The 22533-nt window shown below is 46.2% G+C and overlaps 1 protein-coding gene across 2 annotated transcripts in view; it reads left to right on the top strand.

Moving 5' to 3' along the window:
• Nucleotides 1-1360: 1360 nt before the first annotated feature.
• The window catches only part of LOC140188653 (tumor necrosis factor receptor superfamily member 5-like), a 33831-nt gene continuing 12658 nt past the window's right edge, over nt 1361-22533 (top strand). For both annotated transcript variants that reach the window (XM_072245125.1, XM_072245126.1), the window contains exons 1-5: nt 1361-1587; nt 16169-16294; nt 17368-17475; nt 19895-19973; nt 22029-22123. In XM_072245125.1, coding sequence (XP_072101226.1) covers nt 1449-1587; nt 16169-16294; nt 17368-17475; nt 19895-19973; nt 22029-22123 — 547 coding nt within the window. In that variant the 5' untranslated portion in view covers nt 1361-1448. The remainder of the gene's footprint in view (nt 1588-16168; nt 16295-17367; nt 17476-19894; nt 19974-22028; nt 22124-22533) is intronic.

Raw genomic sequence — 22533 nt, 5'->3', positions numbered from 1 at the left:
ACGGACTGGGTCACATCCACTACTTTTTGTCGGATTTTCCATTCAAGGACTTTGGTGTTTCCATGTCAGGCCATGATTCAACCTGTCGTTCTACTCTCCACTGTGCATCTATAGACATTTGTCAAAGTTTAATATATCATGCAACCTCCTAAGGAAGTAGAATCGTTGCCGTGCTGTTATCATGACTATATACACTGTGTGCTGTGTGTGACTGTTGGTTCTGTGTTTCGCACCTCGGCCCTAAGGAACTCTGTTTTGTTTGGCTGTAGTCGTGTATATGGTTGAATGACAACTAAAGTTGAACTTGAAATTGATGTCGAATAAGCTGCCAGGGAGAGTGGTCAAGGCAGGTACTTTAGCAACATTTAAAGGACACTCGGGCAGGTACATGGATAGGAAAGATTTAGAGTACAATGGTAAGGACCAAACACAGGCAAAGCACCGAAGGGTCTGTTTCTATGCAATATGAATCAGTGACTAAATATGTTTCAGTACATTAGACATTTCTCACTCCCTGGCTGGATAACATTAGAACTTCGCTCCAGGAAGGTTGCAACCCTCATCTAAAATGATCAAATCTCCTGGAGACCGTCTGAAATATTACACCAGCCAGCAGTATCTTTCTCCACAAGCCAGACTGCAGGCGGGAGAGTCCCACAGCCTGAGAGCGAGAGCCAGCCACATACCTAAACTGATGAATGGCCAAGTGTATAGGTCCAATGGACGTAGACTGTAACCGCTCCTTCTATCGCAGAAGAAATACTCCACCCCAAAACGTGAAAACATGCCTATCCGCCGTTCTCCTGCCAATAATGCGACGCTTCATCGGTACCGCCCGTCCTACAGTGCGGATCCACAGCTCTGCCCGTCCGGCAGTGTGAAGCTCCTTTTTTTTAATGGTTTCACTGAAAACTTCGCCCAAAGGAGACAGTCAGACAACGCATCCAGACTCAATTTCACTCCAAAAAGTTAAACAAGCAATGCTCTTCCTGCATTAGCGCCTCATTAAAAAGGCAGGAACGAGAGAATATCTCTACCTCTCAAAGATCCACCAGTCAAGACTTTGCTTCCCAATACTATTGCACAGCGAACTATTACTGTTAAGCTTTATTTTAAATTTCCCCCTTCTCCCATATATGGAGATAAAATATTTTTCTAGTCACATTTCAGAAGTCCAGTGTCTGGTAACGCTCCCTTAAAACCGCCTCCCTCACAGTGCGAAACTCCCTCAGTTACCGACCCTTTCACAGTGTGAAGCTCCCTCAGTACCACCGTTCCGTCCCCACCGCAGTGCGGCGCTCCCTCAGCACCGCTCCTTCCACGAAGCGAAGCTCCCTCGCTGCCGCTGACGTCACGGGCGCTGACTTTCCGCAGCCAGGCTGCGGTGATGGTGACTGCACCCACCCGCCCGCTGGCCGGCCGGCGCGGCAGTCGGTACAACTACTCTCATGGAGACCAGCGGCGTTCCTTTGCTCCTGCTCGGTGTGCTGGCGGCTGTGCGCGCGGCGCCGGAGCTCAAATGTCCCGCAAAGTTCCTCTCGTCCCATCAACCTGAGGGCAGTTCCTGCTGCTCGGGCTGCCGACCAGGTGAGTGTCCATGGACGAACGGCGTGACAGTGTCGGGTTAGGACAAATCTCAGAGCGGGAGCTCGTTCCACCGGGGTGTCACAAGTGCGGCGCACGGGTGGGCCCAAATGCAGGATACAAAAACGTTTTGTAGCGTTTACAAAAAGGGAGTTTATTAATAGTTACTAGGAAAGCAAGGAAGCAAGGATTGTACAGAGGGACATCAATAAGTGAATGAAGTGGAAGCGGGAATAGCGTGGCTGGAGTTGGGCTCGGACCCTGGACTTAGACTGGGACTCAGGGCCTGAGCTTGGCCTGGGACTTGGGACCGGGACCCCGACCCCGACCCGGACCAGGACTTGGACTTGGCCTGGGACTCGGGACCGGACTTTGACTTGGAACTCGGAACATCGGAGCTGAGACTTGGAACTCGGAACATGGGGACACAGAGCCGGGACTCTTCCTTGGACACAGGACACAGAGCCGGGGCTCTTCCTTGGACACAGGACACAAAGCTGGGGCTCTTCCTTGGACACAGGACACAGAGCCGGGGCTCTTCCTTGGACACAGGACACAGAGCCGGGGCTCTTCCTTGGATACAGGACACAGAACACAGAACACCAAGAGACAGTTCCTCACTCAAGGTAGCGGCAAACGGCTGGACCTACCCAGCAGAGGCGAGGACACAAAGAGACAAAACCACACAACGATAGACAGTTCTTTACCTTGGCACGAAGCGGCTCCAAGCAGTGGCGAGCTCTCAACTCAGCCCCGAAACTACAGACGGTGGTTCCTGACTCACTCCGGCGGTTTAACTTGACGGACCCAATCCAGTGAGGTAGCATAGCGGGCTCGCTCAGGGGCGGTAACTTGACAGGCTCGCTCCGGCAAGGAGAGGCGACTCACTGGCACTCGCTTTGAGGAGGAGACTTGACTCGCTCTGGTGATGTGACTTGGCTCGTTCCGGCAAGGTGACTTACTCGCACCTGCTTCGGTGACGTGAGGTGACGGTCCAGCCCCAAGCAGCTGTAAGCCCGACACTACATACTGACCATTCTGCTGAGAATCAAGTGCCTTTAATTACAGAGCCCAAGAAACACGGGGAAACAATGAATTAAAGGAAAACAAGGCGTCAAAGGTCCCGATCGTGACACAAAGGAAATTGCCGATCGGGACCGTGACACAGGGACAGTTTACAAAGAGTTATGGAACAAGATCTTTTGATGTAGAACTTCAAGACTGCATATGAGTAATTTTGGTGGGATTTGACTAGAAGTACTCACAGTTGTTTGAGAGAGGCTGTTGGTAGGTAAAGGGACTGCTGGCTTTTAACATCAGAACAGATTTATTATCTCCTACATATGTCATGGAAATTGTTGTTCTACGCAGCAGCACAGTGCAATACATTAAAATTACTATAAATTACAATACAAATATATGAAAATAGATAAGTAGTGCAAATAGAGAACAGAATAATGAGGTAGTGATCAGGGACCATTCACCATGGATTAGATGATGGAGGGGAAGAAGCTGTTCTTGAAATGTAGAGTTAGTATTTTCAGGCTCCTGTACCTTCTCCTTGACTGTAGCAATGAGAAGAAGGCACGTGCTGGGTGATGGGGTCCTCAATGAAAGATGCTGTATTCTCATTGATGGAGAAGGTATTGCCCATGAGGGAGCTGGCTAAGTCTGCAGCTTTTTCTGATCCTGTGCAGTGGCCCCTCCATACCAGACCTTAATGCAACCACTCAAATTGCTCTCCATGAGATCGTGATATCTCAGGGACCACATGTTCCTTTCAGAGTGAGAGACCAGGCTGGCAGGGTGAGAAGGGATCAAGGATCTGTTCAGGAAAAGGAAAGAAGCGTGAGTCAGGTACGGGAAGCTGGGATTAAGTGAGTCCCTGAAGAGTATAAGGAAGGTAAGAGAGGGAAATCAGGAGTCCTTGACTGGGCTAGAAGTGTCAGGCTGGGAGCTGTGTCTTACACCAGACTGAGCGAGTGACATGTGTATTGGTGTGGATAACGGAAAGGAGTCTCCTAAGAGATTCTACAAAGCTTAATCGTGGAGAGAATAGATCCCTTTCAAGCCCAGTGTGTGCAGCCACAGGACATGGGCAAGATGAACCCTTGTTTACCATCTAACAGATGGGGAGCTATTGCCCTGGAATGTGTCCACAGTGTGAAGGAGGAGATGCTAGCGGTCCTGAGGCACCTACAGTAAATACTCGGCTCCTGACCAACAGTACCTTAGGACATAGTAGGAAACGAGAAGAAATTGCTGGGGCCCTGCGAGAGAGATTTAAAACGTCCTTTGCCGTGGCTGAGGTACCAGATGACGGTGGGGGAGGGTGTGAGCAGCCGATGCTATGAGGGGCTGCAAGGTCAAGCCAGGGGACTCCAAGCTGGTGAGCCGAACCTCAGTTAAACACAGATCACCTGAATTCTCTTTCTCTCCAGCACATCTTCTAAATGGTTCCTTACTCTGTTCCTGACAGCCCACCCCCACTTTCAAAACCCCATCCTGATTCTAACGTTCACTGTGGTGATGCAGATGGAGATCTGTGGGTGTGTACATACTGATTACCAAAAATCTAGTGCAGAACTTCTGTCACCAAGTTTATCTTGCCTCAACAAAGAAATACCATGAGGGATGCAAGAGGGTGAGGTCATTGCCATCCTGGTCTGGACCAGGCTTGTGATTCACCACATGGTACTTTCCTACCTTCTCGTCTCATACATTGGCACGAAGTGTGCACAGGTTGTGGGTGAGATCTTGGTTTAGGGAGGAGGATGCTCCAAGTATCTTCTGAAGTGCTGAATCTTCTCCTTGCTAGTTTCTACAGGCAACTCATTGCTGAGGTTCACAGTGTGGATTCTATCTGTGCAGAAGCACAGTAGACATGATTCTCACTGCACAGCAACTCAATGCAAGCACAGAAAGCAGCAGCAGCTATGGAAAGTTAACTCCTCAACTTCACTATAGCCTATGACTTCATTGATCAAAAAAAAGTGTGCAATACCCAATGTAAATTCAGCTGCCGCCTGAAATTCATCTCCATCTAATGATGGTTCTATGATGACGTTAACCACAGAGCCGTTCAGAGAGCAGACAGGCGTGAAACAAGATGTCATTGCCCTAAAACCTTTCTCAGTGTTTGTTGCTGTTCCAACAAAAGCTCGTGGGACAGGAGCTGTGAAACGTTCGAGCTGCAGTGACCACACTCCAGACCAAGGTCACTCAACCCTTAGTGGTTAAACTGAAGTATGAAGATGCCTTGATCTGATGCTCGTCTCCCAGCCACCACAGTTGCTTTCACTGAACGAAGGGGAAATCGTGCTTGACTAATCTTCTGGAATTTTTTGAGGATGTAACTATGAAAATGGACAAGGGAGAGCCAGTGGATGTGGTGTACCTGGACTTTCAGAAAGCCTTTGATAAAGTCCCACATAGGAGATTAGTGGGTAAAATTAGGGCACATGGTATTGGGGGCAGAGTACTGACATGGATTGAAAATTGGCTGGCTGACAGAAAACAAAGAGTAGCGATTAACGGGTCCCTTTCAAAATGGCAGGCGGTGACCAGTGGGGTACCGCAGGGTTCAGTGCTGGGACCGCAGCTGTTTACAATATATATTAATGATTTAGATGAGGGAATTGAAAGTAACATTAGCAAATTTGCTGATGACACAAAGCTGGGAGACAGTGTGAAATGTGAGGAGGATGTTATGAGAATGCAGGGTGAATTGGACAGGCTGGGTGAGTGGGCAGATGCATGGCAGATGCAGTTTAATGTGGATAAGTGTGAGGTTATCCACTTTGGTGGTAAGAACGGGAAGGCAGGTTATTATCTAAATGGAGTCAAGTTAGGAAAAGGGGAAGCACAACGAGATCTAGGTGTTCTTGTACATCAGTCACTGAAAGCAAGTATGCAAGTACAGCAGGCAGTGAAAAAAGCTAATGGCATGCTGGCCTTCATAACAAGGGGAATTGAGTATAAGAGCAAAGAGGTCCTTCTGCAGCTGTACAGGGCCCTGGTAAGACCACACCTGGAGTACTGTGTGCAGTTTTGGTCTCCAAATTTGAGGAAGGACATTCTTGCTATTGAGGGAGTGCAGCGTAGGTTCACAAGGTTAATTCCTGGGATGGCAGGACTGTCATATGTTGAAAGATTGAAGCAACTGGGCTTGTATACACTGGAATTTAGAAGGCTGAGAGGGAATCTTATTGAAACATATAAGGTTATTAAGGGATTGGACACGCTGCAGGCAGGAAGCATGTTCCCGCTTATGGGTGAGTCCAGAACCAGAGGCCACAGTTTAAGAATTAGGGGTAGGCCATTTAGAACAGAGTTGAGGAAAAACTTTTTCACCCAGAGAGTAGTGGATATATGGAATGCTCTGCCCCAGAAGGCTGTGGAGGCCAAGTCTCTGGATGCTTTCAAAACAGAGATGGATAGAGCTCTTAAAGTTAGTGGAATCAAAGGTTATGGGGATAAGGCAGGAACTGGATACTGATAGTGGATGAACAGCCATGATCACAGTGAATGGCAGTGCTGGCTTGAAGGGCCGAATGGCCTAGTTCTGCACCTATTGTCTATTGAAGCTTGCAAAAGGACAGGGCTTGCACTCAACATTTGCAATGCAAGAGATCCTCTACCAAACTGTCCCAGTTACACACACATGACCCTCTAAAAACGTAGGCTCACAGTGAAACCCAGGAGACCACAGACTTGTTCTCAAAGCCCAGGTGTTGTCAATGATGAAATTCACTAATCTTCTATTGGTCGTCTGAGGAAAGGGGTGTTTGGAGATCAGGGCCAGACTCCTGGCCTGATTGGTGGCAGTAACCCCTGCTCTCCAAATGGGTCTTTACTTGAACTGCCTACAACAATAAACAGGTTGTTTAAAAAAATGTCATAGTCTAGTGTGTCCCCACAAAATCATTCAGTCTTCCCCAACCAGAAGCCTTGAATGAACATCTGCGCCAGGTGCGTCGAGTTGCAGCTCCTTAGGGAACGGGTTAGGGAACTGGAGCTGCAGCTCAATGACCTTCATCTGGTCAGGGAGAGTGATGGGGTGATAGAGAGGAGTTACAAGCAGGTGGTCACACTGGGGCCACGGGAGACAGATAAGTGGGTAAAAGTCAGGAGAGGGAAGGGCAAGAGGCGGATACCAGAGAGTACCCCTGTGGCTGTCCCCCTTAACAATAAGTACTCCCATTTGAGTACTGCTGGGGGGGACGGCCTACCTGGGGGAAGCAACAGTGGACGTGCCTCTGGCACAGAGTCTGGCCCTGTGGCTCAGAAGGGTAGGGAAAGGAAGAAGATGACAGCACTGATAGCGGGTCAGACAGGCGATTCTGTGGATGCAAGAAAGAAACACGGATTGTAGTTTGCCTCCCGGGTGCCAGGGTCCGGGCTGTTTCTGATCATGTCCATGATATCCTGAAGTGGGAAGGTGAACAGCCAGAGGTCATGGTAGATATTGGTACAAACAACAGAGGTAGGAAAAGGGAAGAGGTCCTGAAAACAGACTACAGGGAGATAGGGAGGAAGTTGAGAAGCAAGAACTCATTGCCTATGCCACGCGACAGTGAATATAGGAATAGAGTGAGGAGGAGGATAAATGCGTGGCTGAGGGATTGGAGCACGGGGCAGGGATTCAGGTTTCTGGATCATTGGGACCTCTTTTGGACCAGGCGTAACCTGTACAAAAAAGACAGGTTGCACTTGAATCTGAGGGGGACCAATATCCTGGTAGGGAGGTTTGCTAAGGCTATTGGGGAGAGTTTAAACTAGAATTGCTAGGTGGTGGGAACCAAACTGAAGAGACGGTTGTGCTACTGGCTCACAAATAGAGAAAGCTTGAAGACAGTGCGAGAGGGAGGATAGGCAGGTGATAGAGAAGGGATGTGTTCAGACCGATGGTTTGAGATGTGTCTATTTTAATGCAAGAAGCATCATGAACAAAGTGGATGAGCTTAGAGCATGGATCAGTACTTAGAGCTATGATGTTGTGGCCAATATAGAGACTTGGATGGTTCAGGGGCAGGAATGGTTACTTAGAGTGCCAGGCTATATATGTTTCAGAAAGGACAGGGAGGGAGGCAAAAGAGGTGGGGGCATGGCACTGCTGATCAGAGATAGTGTCACGGCTGCAGTAAAGGAGGAAGACATAAAGGGATTGTCTACGGAGTCTCTGTGGGTGGAAGTTAGAAACAGGAAGGGGTCAATAACTCTACTGGGTGTTTATTATAGACCACCCAGTAGTAACAGGGACATCGAGGAGCAGATAGGGAGACAGATTCTGAAAAGGTGTAATAACAGGGTTGTCGTGGTGGGAGATTTTAATTTCCCAAATATTGATTGACATCTCCCTAGAGCAAGGGGTTTAGATGGGGTAGAGTTTATTATGTGTGTTCAGAAAGATTTCCTCACAAAATATGATGGCAGAATATAGTATTAATGGTAAGACTGTTGGCAGTGTGGAGGATCAGAGGGATCTTGGGGTCCAAGTCCATAGGACGCTCAAAGCAGCTGCGCAGGTTGACTCTGTGGTTAAGAAGGCATACGGTGTATTGGCCTTCATCAATTGTGGAATTGAATTTAGGAGCCGAGAGTTAATGTTGCAGCTATATAGGATCCTGGCCAGACCCCACGGAGTACTGTGCTCAGTTCTGGTCGCCTCACTACAGGAAGGATGTGGAATCCATAGAAAGGGTGCAGAGGAGATTTACAAGGATGTTGCCTGGCTTGGGGAGCATGCCTTATGAAGACAGGTTGAGTGTACTCAGCCTTTTCTCCTTGGAGCGACGGACGATGAGAGGTGACCTGATAGAGGTGTATAAGATGATGACAGGCATTGATCATGTGGATAGTCAGAGGCTTTTTCCCGGGGTTAAAATGGCTGCCACAAGAGGGCACAGGTTTAAGGTGCTTGGGAGTAGGTACAGAGGAGATGTCAGGGGTACGTTTTTACGCAGAGAGTGGTGAGTGCATGGAATGGACTGCTGGCAATGGTGGTGGAGGTGGATACAATAGGGTCTTTTAAGAGACTTTTGGATAGGTACATGGAGCTTAGAAAAATAGAGGGCTACAGGTAACCCTAGTAATTTCTAAGGTAGGGACACATTCGGCACAACTTTGTGGGTCAAAGAGCCTGTATTTTGCTGTAGTTTTTCTATGTTCCTATGTTTCTAATATGTAGATAAGCCTACAAGAGGAGAGGCTGTACTTGATCTGGTATTGGGAAATGAACCTGGTCAGGTGTCAGGTCTCTCAGTGGGAGAGCATTTTGGAGATAGTGATCACAATTCTACCTCCTTTACCATAGGATTGGAGAGGGATAGGGACAGACAAGTTAGGAAAGCATTTAATTGGAGTAAGGGGAAATATGAAGCTATCAGGCAGGAACTTGGAAGCATAAATTGGGAACAGATTTTTGCAGGGAAATGTCCAGCAGAAATATGGCAAATGTTCAGAGGATATTTGCGTGACATTCTGCATAGGTACGTTCCAATGAGACAGGGAAAGGATGGTAGGGTACAGGAACCATAGTGTACAAAGGCTGTTGAAAATCTAGTCAAGAAGAAAAGAAAAGCTTACAAAAGGTTCAAAAAACTAGATAATGATAGAGATCCAGAAGATTAAAAGGCTGTCTGGAAGGAGTTTAAGAATGAAATTAGGAGAGTCAGAAGGGGCCATGAGAAGGCCTTGGTGAGCAGGATTAAGGAAAACCCCAAGGCATTTTACAAGTATGTGAAGTGCAAGAGGATAAGATGTGAGAGAATAGGACCAATCAAGTGTGACAGTGGAAAAGTGTGTATGGAACTGGAGGAGATAGCAGAGATACTTAATAAATACTTTGTGTCAGTATTCACTGCAAGAAAGGATCTTGGTTATTGTAGTGATGACTTACAGCGGATTGAAAAGCTTGAGCATTTAGACATTAAGAAAGAGAATGGGCTAGAGCTTTTGGAAAGCATCAAATTGGATAAAACTCTGGGATTGGGGGGCATGCCTTATGAGAATAGGTTGAGTGAACTTGGCCTTTTCTCCTTGGAGCGACAGAGGATGAGAGGTGACCTAATAAAGGTGTATAAGATGATGAGAGGCATTGATCGTGTGGATAGTCAGAGGCTTTTTCCCAGGGCTGAAATGGCTAGCACGAGAGGGGATAGTTTTCAGGTGCTTGGAAGTAGGTACAGAGGAGATGTCAGGGGAACTTTTTTACTCAGGGAGTGGTGAGTGCATGGAATGGGCTACCGGCAATGGTGGTGCAGGCAGATACGATAGGGTCTTTTAAGAGACTCCTGGATAGGGACATGGAGCTTAGAAAAATAGACGTCTATGGGTAACCTTGGGTAATTTCTAAGTAAGTACATGTTTGGCACAGCATTGTGGGCCGAAAGGCCTGTATTGTGCTGTAGATTTTCTATGTTTCTATCCACAATCTGCTGATAGCCAGATCCGTGGCATTCAGGTCCAGTGACCAAGTAAGATACAGGACATCCAGATACGATCTCCAGTAAGCCATCTCACGTGTGGTGGAAATTCCAGATCATCATGAACACCTACAGCCCCCGATGACTCTTATCATTCTGAATCTATACAGCGGCCATGACAGCATCCTTCAGGAGGGTGAACCCACTGGCCCAGATGGGGTATCTGGGCACTTACTGAAGACATATGCTGATCAACTAGCTGGAGTGTTCACCGATAGCTTTATTCTCTTTCTTCTGTAGTTTGAGTTATCCACCTGCTTCAAGAAGGCTTCAGTCACAGCAGTGCCTAAGAAGAATGTGGAGAGGTGCCTTAATGACTGTTGTCCAGTACAACATACGTGAACTGTGATAAAGTTCTTTGAGAGGTTGGTGATGAAACATAGCAATTCCCGCCTATGAAGCAACTTGGATCCACTCCAGTTAGCTTACCATCACAACAGGTCAACAACAAATGCCATTTTATTGGCTCTTCACTGAACCCTGGAACCCTGGACAGCAAAGGTGCATATATCAGGATGTTCTTTACCAACTACAGCTTGGCATTCAATACTATTATCGCCACAAAACTAATCAATAAGCTTCAAGATCTTGGCCTGAATACATCCTCATGCAATTAGATCCTTGATTTCCTTACTTACAAAACCCCAATCAGTGTGCATTGGTAACACTGTCTCTTCACTATCTCCATCAGCACAGGTGCATTACTAAGTTGTGCACTTAGTCCCCTGCTCTACTAATTGTATACTTAAGACTGTAAGCACAGTTCCAGTTGCATGTTTAAGTTTGCTGATGACACCACTGTCATTGGCTGAATCGAAGGCAGAGATGAATCATCATATAGGACAGAGCTGAAAACTCTAGTTGAGTGGTGCAACAACAACCTCTCACTCAATGTCAGCAAGACAAAGGAGCTGATTATTGACTTCAGGAGGAGGAAACCAGCGGTCCATGAGTCAGTCCTCATCAGATGATCAGAAGTGGAGAGGATCAGCAACTTTGAATGCCTTGCTGTTATCATTTTAGAGAACTTGTCCTTGGCCCAGCCTTTAAGTGCAATTACAAAGAAAGCAAGACAGTGCCTTCCTTAGAAGCTTGTGAAGATTCAGCATGAGATCTAAAACTTCTATAGATATGTGGTGGAGAGTATATTGACTGCTGGCATCATGGTCTGGCGTGGAAATACAAAGCCATCAAATGGAAAATCCTACAGAAAGTAATGGTTACAGCCCAGTCCATAACAGGTAAAGCCATCTCTACCATTGAGCAAATCTACATGGAGTGCTGTTGCAGGAAACCAGTATCCATCATCAAGAACCCCCACCACCCAGGCCATGCTCTCTTCTCACTGCTGCCATCAGGAAGGAGGTACAGGAGCCTCAGGACCCAAACCACGAGGTCCAGGAACAGTTATTACCCCTCAACCATCAGGCTCTTGAACCACTGGGGTTAACTTCACTTGCCCCATCACTGAACTGTTCCCACAACCCATGGATTCACCTTCAAGGTCTCTTCATCTCATATTCTCAATAGTTATTGCTTATTTATCTTTTTTTTCCTCTTGTATTTGCACGGTTTGTTGTCTTTTTCACATTGGTTGGTTACCTGGAGGTCAGATTCGGTCAACAGGCACCAAAGAGACCAGTGATCTCCACATCGCTGAATCTTGAGTCAGAGGTCTGTACGGGAGGCAGTCACAAGGGCCGGTGTATCCCACAAGCCACCTGGATTGGTGGTCAATGTGAGTCTGGAAATCTCTTTGGTCAAAGATCGGGTCGGTTGAGGCCCAAAAGTCAAACTCACGATTGGCGCATCCTGGGGTCGAGGCCCAAAGGTCAAAAATGTGATTAGTGAATCCTGGGATCAATACCCAGATGTTGGGGAAGTACAGAGGTAGAAAGCCAAAGGTCAAAGACCAAAGTCGGTGGGACTGGAGGTGGAGGGTGAGTCCAGCCAGAGATTGGAGGTTGAAGGCCCAATGTCCGTTTTGTGTGTTGTTGTTCTGCTGACATTGTGGACATAATGTGTGGCAATATTTGTGCTTCTGGGCTGCCCTACCACATCTTTGGGTGTTTGTGCTGACAATGCAAATGGCACAGTTCACTGTGTGTTTTGATGTTCGTGTGATAAGCAAATCTGAATCGGAGTCACGCAGACACGAGGAAATCTGCAGATGCTGGAAATTCAAGCAACACACACAAAAAAATGCTGGTGAACGCAGCAGACCAGGCAGCATCTATAGGAAGAGGCACAGTCGACGTTTCGGGCCGAGACCCTTCGTCAGGACTAACTGAAAGAAGAGCTAGTAAGAGATTTGAGAGGGGGAGGGGGAGATCCGGAATGATAGGAGAAGACAGGAGGGGGAGGGGTGGATCTAAGAGGGATACCAGGCTGGAGAAGGGAGAGGATCATGGGACAGGAAGCTTGGGGAGTGAGAGAAGGGGGCAGAGCAGGCAAGGGGTTATAGTAAGAGGGACAGAGGGAGAAAAAAGAGAGAAAAAAAGAGGGGAAATATATATATTAAATAAACAAATAACGGATGGGGTGTGAAGGAGAGGAGGGGCATTAACGGAAGTTAGAGAAGTCAATGTTCATGCTATCAGGTTGGAGGCCACCCAGACGGAATATAAGGTGTTGTTCCTCCAACCTGAGTGTGGCTTCATCTTTACAGTAGAGGAAGCTGTGGATAGACATATCAGAATGGGAATGGGACGTGGAATTAAAATGTGTGGCCACTGGGAGATCCTGCTTTCTCTGGCGGACAGAGCATAGATGTTCAGTGAAATGGTCTCCCAGCCTGCGTCGGGTCTCGCCAATATATAGAAGGCTGCACCAGGAGCACTGGACGTGGTATATCACCCCTGCCGACTCACAGGTGAAGTGTCGCCTCACCTGGCAGGACTGTCTGGGGCCCTGAATGGTAGTGAGGGAAGAAGTGTAAGGGCATGTGTAGCACTTGTTCCGCTTACAAGGATGAGTGCCAGGAGGGAGATCGGTGGGGAGGGATGGGGGGGACAAACAGACAAGGGAATCACGTATGGAGCGATCCCTGCGGAAAGCAGAAAGGGGGGGGGAGGGAAAGATGTGCTTAGTGGTGGGATCCCGTTGGAGGTGGTGGAAGTTATGGAGAATTATACGTTAGACCCGGAGCCTGGTGGGATGGTAGATAAGGACAAGGGGAACCCTATTCCTAATGGGGTGGCGGGAGGATGGGGGTAGGTGCGGACAAGGGGAACACTATACCTGGTGGGGTGGCGGGAGGATGGGTTCCCCTTTCTTGATCTTTCTGTCTCTATCTCTGGAGACAGCTTATCTACTGATGTCTACTATAAGCCTACGGACTCTCACAGCTACCTGGACTATTCCTCTTCCCACCCTGTCTCTTGCAAAAATGCCGTCCCCTTCTCGCAATTCCTCCGTCTCTGCCGCATTTGCTCTCAGGATGAGGCTTTTCATTCCAGGACGAGGGAGATGTCTTCCTTTTTTAAAGAAAGAGGCTTCCCTTCCTCCACCATCAACTCTGCTCTCAAATGTATCTCCCCCATTTCACGCACATCTGTTCTCACCCTATGCTGCCTGGCCTGCTGCGTTCACCAGCATTTTCTGTGTGTGTTGAATCAGAATCACCTTTATTTCCAGGGTATTTCCAAAGACAACGGAGAGCTGTTTCTGTGTTTACCCAGATGGGTATCAACTAACTTTTATCATCCTGTAGTCTTGCACTTGGAAGTAGAAACGATGAGAATGTAACTAATCAGATTGTGGACACACCATCATCGCTCAACAAAGGTGACAAACATTCTTGGTAAAGAGAGACTTGCATTTGTTTATCACTATGAACAGTGTTATCTCTACTCCTATGTTCAAGATAAATTTATTATCAAAGTACATATATATAGGCATCCGTCTCATGAGACCATGGATTTGCGCCTTGGAAGGTTTCCAGGGCGCAGGCCTGGGCAAGGTTGTATGGAAGACCAGCAGTTGCCCATGCTGCAAGTCTCCCCTCTCCACGCCACCGATGTTGTCCAAGGGAAGGGCATTAGGACCCATACAGCTTAGAACCAGAGTCGTCGCAGAGCAATGTGTGGTTAAGTGCCTTGCTCAAGGATACACATGCTGCCTCAGCCAAGGCTCGAACTAGCGACCTTCAAGTCACTAGACCAACGCCTTAATCACTTGGCCACGCGCCAACACTCAAAGTACATATATGTCACCGTATACAACACAGAGATTCATTTTCTTATGGGCATACTTAATAAATCCACAATAGAATAATAATTATAACAGAATCAATGAAAGACTATACTAACTGGATATTCAACCACTGTGTAAAAGACGACAAACTGCAAATACAAAAAGAAAGAAATAATAATAAATAAATAAGCAATAAATATCGAGAACATGAGATGAGGAGTCCTTGAAAGTAAGCTCACAGGCTGTGGGGACATTTCAGTGATGAGGCAAGCGAAGCTATACCCTATGGTGTAATGGTGTTTTCATCTTTGACACAATGACATATATATCTCACTTGAGCTCCTAACGGCCAATACAATAAGTTTAAGTGTCATCATTAATTTCTGGTAAAACCTGGCAATCAATTGTGCCAAGCTAGCTCAGACAAACATCCACATATCAATCCTTGCTGTTATACCATAGGAGGCCATTCGCTCCTTGGGTCCATGCTAACTCCTAACAGAGCAGTCTCATAAGTTCCCTTCTCTGCTTTTTGTCCCTCATTTCCTTCCAAATGTTTCTCTCTCAAACCCACTGCATTTTTTTTATTCTTTTGCCCCTTACCTACAATAAGGACAACTTCTCATGGCAAATTAACCCTCCAATATAACTTGAAAACCAGAGTAGCTGGTGGAGAGCAAACACTGGCAGCTCCTGAGGTTGTGATTAAGGCTGGGTCCCCAGAGCCTGAGGCAGCAGCACGACCTGCCATGCCACCAGCTGGGAAAGTGAGGAATAAATATTTGTCCCAACACACCGTAAAGGAATCCGCTGCTATTGTTTAAAATTAAAAATCGGAAATCTGAAACAGAGAAGCCTGAGGAAGTTTGGGTGACTGTTCTGCGGGGCATCTGCTCTCCAACAGCAGGTAGTTCTGGCTGTTACTTTCATTCTCCATCCCTCTGGCCCATGGCTCCCTGGCCTCCTGCACTGGCCCAAAGCAAACTTGAGGAACAGCATCTCCTCAGGAAACACTGAATATATATAAAAACTGCGTATAGTTATTTTGCCCATTAAATTTGCTCTGTCATTTCATCATGGCTGATTTGCTTTCTCTCTCCACCCCATTCTCCTGCTCTATCCCTATAACCTTTAACACTCTGACTAACCAACAACCTAGCAACCTCTGTTTTAAATAAACTCAATGACTTGACCTTCACAGCCATCTGTGGCAATGCATTCATTGACCACCCTCTGGCTAAAGAAATTCCTCCTCATCGTTGTTCTAAATGGATGCCTCTCTATTCTGAGGCTGTGCCCTCTAGTCCTAGACTCTCCCACTATTGGAAACATACTCTCCACATCTAATCTATCTAGGCCTTTCAATATTCAATAGGTTTCAATGAGATTCCCATCTCCCCCCATTCTTCTAAACTCCAGTAGTACAGGCCCAGAGCAATCAAATGGTTCTCTTGTGTTAACCCTTTCATTCCCTTTCTACTTACCTAACTAAGTGAGCAGTGCAAATAAAAAAGTAGCATTCATGGGTTCATTTGCATTCACAAATCTGGAGGTGGAGAGGAAGAAGTTGTTCCCAAAATGTTGAGAGTGTGTCTTCAGGCTCCTGTACCACCTCCTCAAAGTTAGTAATAAGAAGAGGGCATGTTCTGGGTGATGGGGGTCCTTAATGATTGATGCTGTTTATTTGAGGCATTGCCTTTTGAAGATTATCCCTAACTGCCCAATTAATAACCCGTCTCTATCACAGACATTCCTGTTGTCTGTCCATCCCTTCCACACTTCCCCTGCAACTTAAAACTAACTTTTTCCCCACCCTATCCCCATCATGATGAAGGATCTTTATTAACAGTTTTTTCCCCCACAACTCACTACATTGGTGTTCAAAGGTTCAATTATTTTTTCAGGTTTCTTTTTGAAAGAGGAATGTTCTAAGACCTCCAAATCTGTCTGCATACCATGTCCATACGGATCATATTCTACGCAATGGAACAACTTGTTTACCTGTCTCCGCTGTGATGAATGTGGATACGGTAATGTTGCACATGTATTCAGATCTTCAACATTCTTCCAAAGTGTTCATTTCCACGTAACCCCTTTCCTGTAACACAGGGCCATTGCAGGTGACAGAGATTGAATAAGGACATCAACGGGACGTCAGTGCAAATCCTGGCTTCTCCAATATAACCAAACCAATTGCATTGACAAAGAACCTCAAATCCTATATTGGATTGGAGTGGATGAAGTATTTTGCACAGAGTTGTAAAACTGTTCAATAGTTCCATTTAATATCAGAGAAATGTATACAATATACATCCTGAAACTCTTGTTCTTCACAGACTGCAGGACACAAAGCAGCCGTTTCCCAAAACTGGAAAATCTGCTCATTTAGGGCTGACCTGAGTCTGAAGGCAATCAAATAGTTCTTCATTGAAATGGTACTTGGGGGTGCTAGGACTGGGAACAGATGAAGGATCTTGGCCTGAAATGCTGCCTGGCCCACTGAGCGCTTCTGGCAGTTTGTTGCTGTTTGATATCTCAAGCTACATTTTACTGTCCAATGGCAATTTATCCAGCATTTACTCTGAGACACATCTAGTTAACCCAATTCACATATCTAGAAACCTCTCTCGGTTTCACCAATCACCTACCACCTTGTACTTCTCCCTCCCCTCCCCCCACCTTCTTGTCCTGACTTTTCCCCTTCTTTTCCAGTCCTGATAAAGGGTCTTGGCGTGAAACATCGACTGTGTACTCTTTCCCACAGATGCTGCCTGACCTGCTGAGTTCCTCCAGCGTGTGTTACTCTAGTTAACCTACCCCTGTCCTTGAGAGGCCCCAAGCCCAGAGGTTTGAGTGGAGAAGATCCCTCCAAGCTTTTGCCCCTTAGGAACATGGCATTAAGAGGCAGGAAATCACTGCCTCAGCTTCTGGTATCAAATGAAAGTGCCAACAGTCATCGAGTCTGAATGGAAAATATCTAGCAGCATCAGTATCCAAGAACTTAAAGCACACTTCATCTCCACACACTCAACCCACATTCTAAGGTTGTGTCAATTCAATTCTGTAATTCTTGTCTTTGTCATTGTACCTTCTACTCCTGCAGAAGGGATGCAGTATAAGAGAAACTGCACGCGGCGCTCAAATGCCCAGTGTGAATGTAGCAAGGGCTACATTTGCGAAGACAGCGATTGCAGAAGCTGTATCACAAAAGGTAATCTTCCTCTGCTTTCCTCTGCACTCCATGTTATCCCAATGACTGAAAGCTGGGTCATGGCTCACAGTTTCTTATTGTCACCTTGTCACTTGTCTATCACAATTATGTGTTCTACTTGTGCCCTCCCCACTGCTACAATGACTGGTTGTGTGTGTTCCACCAGTTACTGCAGCAGTAGGCAGAACAGGTCCAGATCAGTCGGGGACCCACAATCCTCTACATTCTCATTTATGGAGATTTCAACACTGATGGAAATGCCATTTTTAGAAGCTTCTGAGAAGCTGCCTGGTTAAACGGACTCAATCCTTCTGTGGGTACTCCGCTGGGGAAAGAGTTTCACGGTGTAGACACAGCGGTGATATAGTTCTGAACGTGGATGGTGGAGGCCCAGTACATCTGTTGCCCTGTCCAGATTCAGGAGGTACTATCAGAATAGGCTGGGCAACACCTCTTGTACAGTGCAGCCTCTAAAAGCGGATAGGAAGAGAAAAAATGTTCACAGAAGTTGATAGAGATCTAATCAACAGCTCTGTTCTGGATAGTGTCGAGCTTGAGAGTTGTTTGTGTCTACCTAACCTCAGAATCAGGTTTAGTATCAACAGCATATGTCATGAAATTTATAAATTTTGTGGTAGCAGTACCATGCAATACATAATAGAAAGAAAAAACTGTGAATTACAGTATACATATGTGTGGGAATGTATGTGTGTATATATACACACACACACACACACACACACACACACATTAAACTAAATAAGTAGTGCAAAAAATAGAAATTTTAAAAAGTAGTGAGGCAGTGTTTAAGGGTTCAATGTCCATTTAGGAATTGGATGGCAGAGAGGAAGAAGCTGTTCCTGAATGACTGAGTGTGTGCCTTCAGGCTTCTGTACCTCCTACCTGATGGTAGCAATGAAAGAGGGCATATTGTAGGTGATGGGGATTCTTAACGATGGATGCTGCCTTTTTGAGACACTGCTCCTTGAAAATGTCCTGAATTCTACAGAGGCTAGTGCCCATGATAGAGCTAGCTGAGTTTATAACTCTCTGCAGCTTACTTCAATCCTGTGCAGTAGCCATCACCCCCATACCAGATGGTTATGCAGCCAGTTAGAATGCTCTCCACAGTATATAGAACATAGAAATCTACAGCACATTACAGGCCCTTCGACCCACAATGTTGTGCCGACCATGTAACCTACTCTAGAAACTGCCTAGAATTTCCCTAGCGCCTAGCCCTCTATTTTTCGAAGCTCCATGTACCTATCTAAGAGTCTCTTAAAAGACCCTATTGTATCCACCTCTACCACCGCCACTGGCAGTGCATTCCACACACTCACCATTCTCTGTGTGAAAAACTTACCCCTAACATCACCTCTATACCTATTTCCAAGCACCTTAAAACTATGCCCCCTTGTGTTAGCCATTTCAGCCCTGAGAAAAAGCCTCTGGCTATCCACACGACCAATCCCCTTCATCATCTTATACACCTCTATCAGGTCACCTCTGTCACTCCAAGGAGAAAAGGCCAAGTTCACTCAACTGATTCACATAAGGTATGCCTTCCAATCCAGGTAACATCCTTGTAAATCTCTTCTGCACTCTCTCTATAGTATCCACATCCTTCCTGTAGTGAGGTGACCAAACTGAACACAGTACTTCAAGTGGGGTCTGACCAAGATCTTGTATAGCTGTAACATTACCTCACGGCTCTTGAACTCAGTCCCATGGTTGATGAATGCCAACACACCATACGCCTTCTCAACAACACTGTCAACCTGCGCAGCAGCTTTGACTGTGCTATGGACACGGACCCCAAGATCTCTCAGATCCTCCACACTGCCAAAAGTCTTACCACTAATATAATTTGTCTTCAAATTTGACCTACCAAAATGAACCATTTGACATTTATCTGAGTTGAAGTCCATCTGCCACATCTCAGCATAGTTCTGCATCCTATCAATGTCCCGCTGTAACCTCTGACAACCTGTAGAAACTTTGGTAATTACTTCTCTAGACAAGTATGTATCTTGGCATCGGAGATTCCCAGGATGATGGTGATGAGGGACAATCGATAGCCATCGAACTTCAAGAGTAAATGGTCTGGAGATTGTTGTGTCTGACCCAGAGAAGGGAAACTGTGTAACCACTAGGTAGGAGTGTCTGACTGGTGTAGTCGGGAGAGAATTCTAAAGATGGCCCTCCCCATACACATGCACATGTGCATACTTATGTGTGTACACGCACACACCTTGGAGGAAAAGACAGAAGACATTCTTCCAAATCGATTGGAGTTTCCTGATTTCAGAATTCGGAATCTTCTCTTGGCATATTCAGCTCAGCAGCTGCAATATCTTAGCAGCATGGTGACTGGTCCACTGACAGTGTTGTAATGGCTAACCTCTCCTTTGTGTAGGTGGAGCTGTGACAAGCAATCCTTGCTCTTCAGGGACATTTTCTGACACAGGAGCTGAGCCATGCCGACCTTGGACCAAGTGAGTGTGGAGATCTGCTTCAAATGTTGTACTTGCTGTTCTGGTACTGCTTACATTAATACGTACTCTGCGTGACTCCAGAACCGAAGCTACTCCTGGGTAGTCAGCCATTTTCAGGCCCCAAGCTTCACGCTAATGTTTTCCTTTCACATCACCGGTATAAAGTGAGCTTCAGCCCAGTTGTTTCATGGTCTGTGACACATTTTCCCACTTTGCTTAAGCTGGATTGCTGTGGCATTATTTACTTCCAGGGAACTCCAAAGAATGTAAATTTGAATTGTAAAGGATTCACCTTGCTACAGTATGTGGCTTTCCTGCGCCCTCTGAGATGTCCATATTGTATATTACATTTCAATGTTTCCTTTTCCACTTCCTCCACAACCCCCGTCACATTGCCATCTCATCATCCCCTCCACCTCACTGAGATTATCCTCTTTCTGTTTCTTTATAGTGAACCCAGATAATGTCAACTAGTTCCATAATTACATGAACTCTGAGGCAATTGTCCTCACATAGGGAGCCCCTCACTCAATCCCCAATTTGCTGTTCACCTTTTACATCAGTGCCCAGAGACATAAACCCCTCACTGGGCTCGTAAGCAACCGTGGCTCGTTAGCGGTCTCTGCTAACAGCCATGTGACTCAGCAGTGAGGGGGCCACCGTTCATAAACAATACAGCAGGGTCAGTATGATTCGGGGTTCAACCAAACGGGAACATAGTGATGTTCCCATTAAAGAAACCTCAATCTGAATGAATGCTGCGTAAATACTGCCCGTACACAGTTGTCAGCAAGAAATAACAGATCATACACTGCATAAAATTATGAAGAAAGCATGTTTACACATTTCAGCTTTATTGAACAGTTAGTAGGGAAGAGAAAAGAGAAATAAATAAAAGAGCCCATTACAGTTAACCCAGTCCAATGTGCAGCTAAAGTTGGAGCTCATCCTGGAGTTTTTGTTCATTCATATGATGGACCCACAGTCTACGTGAAAGCACATACATTCCAAACTTCACACAAGATCCGTCCCTAACAAACAGGCTCTCGCTCGGGAATAGTAGCCCTTCCTCCTTGGAGCCATTCATCTGCACAAAGCCCTTCATGCAACGGGGACTCTCCTTCCCACACCGTCCTATAGCATCTTCCCTCCTGTCCTCTCCATAGATCCCACCAAAAAAATACCCTGAACCAGATTCCTGTCCGTCACAAATCTCTCTGCCGTGCTCTCTGGAACTTTCCCCCCATTCCGCCATCCTGATTGCTTGACACAACATTCCTAAGTTGACAGCAGGGCTTCTTATCTCTAGCTGAAACCAAAATACTCTACCAGCAGGACACACTGCTTTTGTAGAAACTGCTAAGATGAATATCTACTGCATGGCGGTAGAAATCTTAACCAGGGCAATACAGATATAACACCATAAGACATAGGAAGAGAATTATGCCATTCAGCCCATCAAGTCTGCCCAACCATTCCATCACGGCTAATTTATTAACCCTCTCAACCCCATTTTCTTGCCTTCTCCACATAATCTTTGATGCCCTGACTAACCAAGAACTCATCAACCTTTGCTTTAAGTATACGGCCTCCACAACCATCCATGCCAATGAATTCCACAGATTCACCATCCTCTGACTAAAGAAATTCCTCCTTACCTCTGTTCTAAAAGAATGTCCCTCTATTCTGAGGGCATGCCCTCTGGTCCTAGACCTCTCCCCCACCCCACTATTGGAAGTATCCTCTCCAGGCCCTCTCTAGCTAGACCTTTCAATATTTGGTGGATACAGTTGCCATCTTTAAGTCCTACATGAACAGCAGCCATCTCGGAATGAACCCCAGATGATTTATTTGTGCTGATTGATGACCCCTGACCAGCTCAGTGCACATGGATCATTGGAACAGTGTGTAAATAAGGAGATGCGTGTATCTGTGGGAAGGGGGAAGAGAGGGTTTGTGATGCTTCACCTCCTGAGCAAAGTCACATCAGGAATTTTTTGGTGAATATCGTTCCCATCTCTTTAGTAATGTTTTTGTTTCTGTCCTTTTTTGAAGTTGCACCAGCCTGGGTTACGTCGAAATATCACCTGGAAGTCAAATGAGAGATACCATCTGTGATTACAGCACAAAGGTAACTCCCACCCAGAGAGGTAAGCAAGGATTAAATGTAGTTTATCTGGTGAATTTACAGAATTTATATACTCTTCATACCCAGCTCAGCACCATCCCCGGGTTATCATTGTCCTAAATGGACAATAATTGATGTTGTGATCAATGCGAAATAAGGGATTAATGCATTAAAGAAAATATGAAGTGAATCAGGTGGACATTTGTCCTCAACCCCGCACCTACTCAGTAAGATCACGGTTGATCTGTTACCCCGGCAGTACTTATTCTCAGTAACTCAAGAACCCTAGATCTGTTATCCCAGCAGCATCCGTTCACAATAACTCTGATCCCCTGGATTAACCTCAGATTCCCTTGATTTGATACCCCAGCAGCCCCTGTTCACAGGAACTCCAGATCCCAACAGCTCTCCCTCCATCCCTCACCTCGTTAT

Source organism: Mobula birostris, chromosome 27 (assembly GCF_030028105.1).
Source record: "Mobula birostris isolate sMobBir1 chromosome 27, sMobBir1.hap1, whole genome shotgun sequence".
In the NCBI taxonomy this organism is placed as follows: domain Eukaryota; kingdom Metazoa; phylum Chordata; class Chondrichthyes; order Myliobatiformes; family Myliobatidae; genus Mobula; species Mobula birostris.
This window is presented reverse-complemented; position numbering and strand designations above follow the sequence as displayed.